Consider the following 7,105-nt stretch of genomic DNA (forward strand, 5'->3'; position numbering starts at 1 on the left):
TGAAAACAAAAAATGACATTTTAGTTTTGTTTTAATCCCCTTGTAGTCATCTCGTGTGGTCTAATATGAAAACAAAAAATGACATTTTAGTTTTGTTTTAATCCCCTTGTAGTCATCTCGTGTGGTCTAATATGAAAACAAAAAATGACATTTTAGTTTTGTTTTAATCCTGTGTAGTCATCTCGTGTGGTCTAATATGAAAACAAAAAATGACCTTTTAGTTTTTTTTTAATCCCGTGTAGTCATCTCGTGTGGTCTAATATGAAAACAAAAAATGACATTTTAGTTTTGTTTTAATCCCCGTGTAGTCATCTCGTGTGGTCTAATATGAAAACAAAAATTACATTTTAGTTTTGTTTTAATCCCCGTGTAGTCATCTCGTGTGGTCTAATATGAAAACAAAAAATGACCTTTTAGTTTTGTTTTAATCCCCGTGTAGTCATCTCGTGTGGTCTAATATGAAAACAAAAAATGACATTTTAGTTTTGTTGTAATCCCCGTGTAGTCATCTCGTGTGGTCTAATATGAAAACAAAAAATGACATTTTAGTTTTGTTTTAATCCCCATGTAGTCATCTCGTGTGGTCTAATATGAGTACAAAAAATGACATTTTAGTTTTGTTGTAATCCCGTGTAGTCATCTCGTGTGGGGAGCTGGGGACGCCTCCCAATGGGAACAAGATCGGAACACTGACGGCATACGGAGCGACGGCCATCTTCTCCTGTAACACAGGCTACACACTCGTGGGATCCCGTGTCCGAGAGTGCATGTCTAACGGCCTCTGGAGCGGGTCTGAGGTCCAGTGTCTGGGTGAGATGCCTTACCACGCTCACACACACACACACACACACACACACACACACACACACACACACACACACACACGCCTTACCACGCACACACACACACACACACACACACACACACCTTACCATGCTCACACACACACACACACACACACACACACGCCTTACCACGCTCACACACACACACACACCTTACCACGCTCACACACACACACACACACACACACACACACACACACACACACACGCCTTACCACGCTCATACACACACACACACACACACACACACACACGCCTTACCAAGCTCACACACACACACACACACACACACCTTACCACGCTCACACACACACACACACACACACACACACACACACACACGCCTTACCACGCTCATACACACACACACACACACACACACACACACACACACACACGCCTTACCACGCTCCTACACACACACATGCCGTACCACGCTCATACACACACACACACACGCACACACACAAACACACACACACACACACGTATACACACACACATACACACACACACACACACTCGCACACACACACACACACACACACACACACACGCCACATTGGCACCCGCCCACACGCCAAATGCGGGTAACTTTTGTGATTGGCGGGTGAAACTGTCAATGTACCTGCCACGTTAGCGGGTAGCCAAAAAGACAACACAACACTGAGCAAGGAGATGCACTGTCCAGATTGCCGTTTGTAGGCTCGGAGAAAGCGAGATCAAACCCATTTGCAGGGGTGGGTAGTAGCCTAACGCGTTACATTTTTTTTTCGAGGAACGGCAAACGACTTTCCTTTTTCAAAACGGTAGCCTACTTCTACTCTTACTCAAGTACATTTTTGAGCCAATAATCTACTCTTTTACTCCGCTACATTTCAATTGCCTTACGTCACGAGTAGCCTCGTGGTTACTTTATTGATCCCTTAAGGGTTGTATGGCTGTATGGTTATATGTCTTATGTTTTAAATGTTTTACTGGAGCTAGTATTATGGCATTATGTTCTATTGCTGTAAGTAAATTGCTATGTGATTTAATATGTTTTTTTTTAGCCACCATGTGCCTAGTATAACATCTTGCCAATGGACTACAGTTGAAAATTAGCCTGCTGGCTAACACTGGCACATTTACAGAAATGTTGATCAATGTGCACTGTCCTTTAAATAAATAAATGAAATGAATGAAAATGCTGCATCTTCTGGCGAGGCTGCCAGAGTAGCAACGAGACTAGAGGTAGGCTATGACATGATACGGAAACTTTCACGTATATTCATTTCTGGCCAGCATCGTTCAACAATCACATTGGACAAGGAAAGTAGGCCTACAACTTAATTTACAAGCAAATCAAATGCACTGGAAATCGAGCATACAAGTTAGAAAAAGCCTAGCATTCATTTATGTTGCAGGACATGACATGAGACGGTCGGCTGAGAAAACAGATAGCCTGCTCTGTCGCTCTGCCCGAGTGGATATGCCTAGGCTATTATAGCCTAAATATTAGTCTACCCATAATATAGCCATTGTTTTTAGGTTACATTGTCTGTATGGTGGAGTTATAACAGACTTCTAGCAATGCATAGCAGAAGAATCAGCTGCAATGTATTGGAAGACTGCTTTTCAATCCATAGCCACGTAATGCTTATTCTGGCTATGACAAAGTATTAAATAAAATATATTTGAATTGGGCTTTTAAAATATGTTTGACTATATGATTAGCCTACAGAGGAGGAGAAAAGCAAATAGGCATAAAGGATACGTTTGTATCCCTTTAAAGGTCCATCAAAAATATAAAAATGTAGGCCTACAACAAAGTAACTTGTTAGACCTACTTGAGTAATTTATTAACAAAGTACTTTTTTACTTTTACTTGAGTACTGTAATGTGTATTCTGTACAAGTTCAAGAACCATTCTTATGCATTTTCTGAGTCGTTCACCTTTATTTTGGGCACAAAATAATTTTGGCTGGTAAAAAACCACTGTGGCAGGTGGATTTCAAAATTCACCTGCCACAGTGGCTGGTGGCCAAAAAAGTTAACTTCAGGCCCTGCACACACACATCACACACACACACACACACACACACACATAAACACACACACACACACATACACACACACACACACACACACACATAAACACACACACACAGACAAACGCGCACACACACACACACACACACACGCACACGCACACGCACACGCACACACACACACACACAAACACACACACACACACTACACTTTTAATCTCGACTAAGACATGCCACCCTGAAACCTCTACAGCTGCTTAAGTTCAGTTTTATATACAGTGCTTTGAACAGCCACCCCATCAGATGCCATTAAATGGTGTTTAATATAACTGAGATATGAGATAATCATATATGTTGACCCGGCCCTGGACTGGAGCCTGTGCAGTGTTAATGTATAGTTTACATGCATCCCACCCCAGAGGAATGTGTAGGCCATGTGTATGCGTTAGGCTGAGGTGTATGGATGTAATTGCGATATGATGATAATATCTTCAGTGATTTGTAAGACCCTGCAGGTTAGACTAACTGTCTAACGAGAGAGAGAGAGAGAGAGAGAGAGAGGAGGATAGAGAGAGAGAGGGAGAGAGAGAGAGAGAGGGAGGGGGAGAGAGAGAGATAGAGAGAGAGAGAGGGAGAGAGAGAGAGAGTATTGTACTGGAAATGAACACACTCCTCAGGAGACAGTTTTGGTGAGCAAACATGGAACATGGATTAGAGCCTTTTGTATTCTCATTGTGTTGTGTCTCTCTGTGTGTGTGTGTGTGTGTGTGTGTGTGTGTGTGTGTGTGTGTGTGTGTGTGTGCGTGTGTGTGTGTGTGTTTGTTTGTGTGTCTCTGTGTGCGTGTGTGTGTGTGTGTTTGTGTGTCTGTGTGTGTGTGTGTGTGTGTGTTTGTGTGTCTCTGTCTGTGTGTGTGTGTGTGTGTGTGTGTGTGTGTGTGTGTGTGTGTGTGTGTGTGTGTGTGTGTGTGTTTATTTCTCTGCCCCGCAGCTGGTCATTGTGGTCTCCCCGAGCCCATCGTAAACGGTCAGATCATCGGAGAGAACTATAACTACCGCGGCAGCGTGGTGTACCAGTGCAGCCCAGGGTTCCGGATCATCGGCGTGTCCACTCGCATCTGTGACCAGGACCACCACTGGTCCGGCAAGACTCCACTCTGTGTCCGTAAGTAGCCATGACAACCACACCCTGTGGACCCAAGTGGATTATAACTGCTTTTTATTGTGTGGATTTTTGTAAATGGTAACATTTTGTATCCATAAATGCTGAGGTCGAAAACCCTTATGCAGTGGGTTAGAAATAACCCATATGTGGGTGGGATGGGATACCCTGATGCAGTAGGTTAGAACCAGTATGTGTTGGGTTAGAACCTGTATCGTAACTCCCCCAATTATCACCACTTTTGTTCGGAAATTCTAAAACAACAATATTTTTTAACACTTCAAAATAACATTTGCTAAATGAACCTTACATTTTTCAGTAGCCATAGGTGTGTAGATTTGAATAAAATCTGGTTTGGTTCTTAACGGGAGCATTTACTGCCTGAAATATCCAATTTTGTTTACCACGTCGGAGTTATAGTGCTGGCTTGATGGGTCCCTTATTTACACCGTTTCAACGGCACATGAGCGGTTAGACCGAGAATTCTCGTCATGAAATTAAAATTCCACTGGAGCTCCAAGCGGATTTGTACATGCAGCCTTACAACACTGTTTACAGCTCTTCGAGTCACGGTAAAATGTCATTTTTGGTACATAGCTAATTTAGATACACCTATGGTGTGGGTGGTTGCGTTTCTTTAGGAGTCCGCCATCTTGGTTTGTATAGAAATGGATATTAAGTGACACATACATGCAAGACGGCAGAAATACAGACCTACACTGTTTGGGAAGAGGCCATTATGACAGGGCTACCTCTCACGCTTACTTTTCAGCCATCACCTGTGGTCATCCTGGTAACCCGGGCTACGGGATGACCCAAGGCACCCAGTTCAACCTGAATGACATTGTGCGCTTTGCCTGCAATACCGGGTACGTCCTGCAGGGTGCCGTGAAGTCCCACTGCCAGACCAACGGGCAATGGAGCAACGCCCTGCCCAAATGTAAAAGTAAGTCTCTCCAGGTGTGTGTGTGTGTGTGTGTGTGTGTGTGTGTGTGTGTGTGTGCGCGTGTGTGTGTGTGTGTGTGTGTGTGTGTGTGTGTGTGTGTGTGTGTGTGTGTGTGTGTTCGTGGGTGTGCAGAACAAGTGCATAGTGACAAACTGGAGTGTTTGAGTAAAGAGAAAATGGCGGATTCCATTAACTAACATCAGATTGAAGGGGGGAGTGAGTGTGTGTGTGTTTAACTACCGTCAGATTGAAGGGCCGTGTGTTTGGGCTATGTGTGTGTTAGATTGTGTGTGTGTGTGTTTGCCGGAGTGTTTGCTTATGGCTTCATTCCGGTAGCATGGAGGTGGAGAGTGAGTGGAGAGTGTGACAGTGTGCGTGCGCGCGTGTGTGCGTGCATGTGTGTGTGCAGGGGAGAGAGAGGTAAAGTGTGTGTCTGGTGTGTGCAACAGAGTGAAGTTGAGAGAGTGTTTGTGAACGTGACAGTGAGACTTTTCTCAGTTTGAGGGGAGTCACGCGCCACTCTGTTTAGACTCTGTGTCATTGTAGCTTCTTCCCTTCAGTAACAATAAGGTCTTAGTCTGAGCCACTGTCAGATGCCGACATGAATGAGTGTGTGTCCCTTGAATGAGTGTGTGCGTGTGTGTGTGTGCGTGTGTGTGTGAGACTCTCCATGTTTCTGTCTGCCGACTGCTTTGAAACACACACCACACACTCCCCAAAAACACACACCCAGGCAGCTCCACATCACAGAGCTGAGTCCTGGCATTGGATCTGAGGGGGAGAGGAGTGCAGAGGCATCCTTCGTCTTTTTAGAATGCTGCCGACGCTCTGTTGCCGTGGCCCTGTTGCTATGCGGGGTTGTCAGGGCGATGGGGTGGCGCGCACGCTAAGGCGATAATAAGCACAGCGAAGGCCTAAGCCGTAAGCTGATTAGTGCTCCCGTTGTCAGATTGATCAGATTTATCATGTTAATTACAATATTTAAATCCTTCCCTCCCCACCTTCACCCTCCCCACCTCTCTCTCTCCTTTTACCGGTTACCATCCAAGAACAACCTCTGTTGTTTCAACGTTTTATAATAATGTTGTGTGTGTTTATGTGTGTGGGTGTGTGTATAGTTTTCCTCTTTGGGCCCAGATTCATGCTAGATTCATGGACGCTCTGACTGCGCCGTAACTGGGAAATGATGTTCCGTGGGTCAGGGCTTGTGGCAGCTGGAATCTATGGGAGGCGCTGAGGGTGATTTAGCTTTTTGGGCTGCCTAGCGCAGCGCAGCACAGCACAGTGTGACGGCTCTCCAGGCTTTTAGAGACATTAGCATACAATGGCTGCACTGGGACCCAGGGGAACCAGCGCTCTGCTCCCGTGCTGCCTGAACTCAGAGAGGAGAGGAGGGGAGAGGAGGGGAGAAAAGGAGAGGAGAAGAGGAGAGGAGAAGAGGAGAGGAGAGGAAAGAAGATAAGAGGAGGAGAGGAGAGGAGGGTAGAGGGGGAGAGAGGAGAAGAGGAGAGGAGTGGAAAGAAGATGAGAGGAAAAAAGAGAAGAGGAGTGGAGTGGAGTAGAGAGGAGGGGAGGAGAGGAGAGGAAGGGAGGAGAGGAGAGGAGAGGAGGAGAGGAGAGGAGGGCAGGAGAGGAGAGGAGAGGAGGGGAGGGGAGGAGAGAAGATGAGAGGAAGAGAGGAGAGGAGGAGAGGAGAGGAGAGGAAAGAAGATGAGAGGAAAAAAGAGAAGAGGAGTGGAGTAGAGTAGAGAGGAGGGGAGGAGAGGAGAGGAGGGGAGGGGAGGAGAGGAGAGGAGGGGAGGAGAGGGGAGGAGAGGAGAGGAGAGGAGAGGAGAGGAGGGCAGGAGAGGAGAGGAGAGGAGAGGAGGGGAGGGGAGGAGAGAAGATGAGAGGAAGAGAGGAGAGGAGGAGAGGAGAGGAGAGGAGAGGAGAGGAGAGGAGGGCAGGAGAGTCAGAGCACCAGGTCCTCCACCAGGTTGACAGGTTGGCCCGTCTCCTCTCCCCTCTCCCCTCCAGTGTGAACTCATCATCCCTTGAGTTGGGACCGGAAACATGAAGTGCTCTCAGGTTCAGACTGCTGTTCCTTCTACATTGCTCTCCATAACTCCAGCATTACTCCAGGATC

At 46.2% G+C, this 7,105-nt stretch overlaps 1 protein-coding gene across 1 annotated transcript in view; it reads left to right on the forward strand.

Annotated features, from left to right (window-relative positions):
• Positions 1-7,105, forward strand: part of csmd2 (CUB and Sushi multiple domains 2) — a 377,005-nt gene that overhangs the window by 343,431 nt on the left and 26,469 nt on the right. The window contains exons 43-45 of the mRNA XM_076301508.1: positions 637-810; positions 3,864-4,037; positions 4,807-4,980. Coding sequence (XP_076157623.1) covers positions 637-810; positions 3,864-4,037; positions 4,807-4,980 — 522 coding nt within the window. The remainder of the gene's footprint in view (positions 1-636; positions 811-3,863; positions 4,038-4,806; positions 4,981-7,105) is intronic.

This window comes from Alosa pseudoharengus, unplaced genomic scaffold (assembly GCF_046254945.1).
Source record: "Alosa pseudoharengus isolate Yale_2024_CS ecotype anadromous, Long Island Sound unplaced genomic scaffold, YU_APseudo_1.1 YU_APseudo_1.1_scf_23, whole genome shotgun sequence".
Taxonomy (NCBI): domain Eukaryota; kingdom Metazoa; phylum Chordata; class Actinopteri; order Clupeiformes; family Clupeidae; genus Alosa; species Alosa pseudoharengus.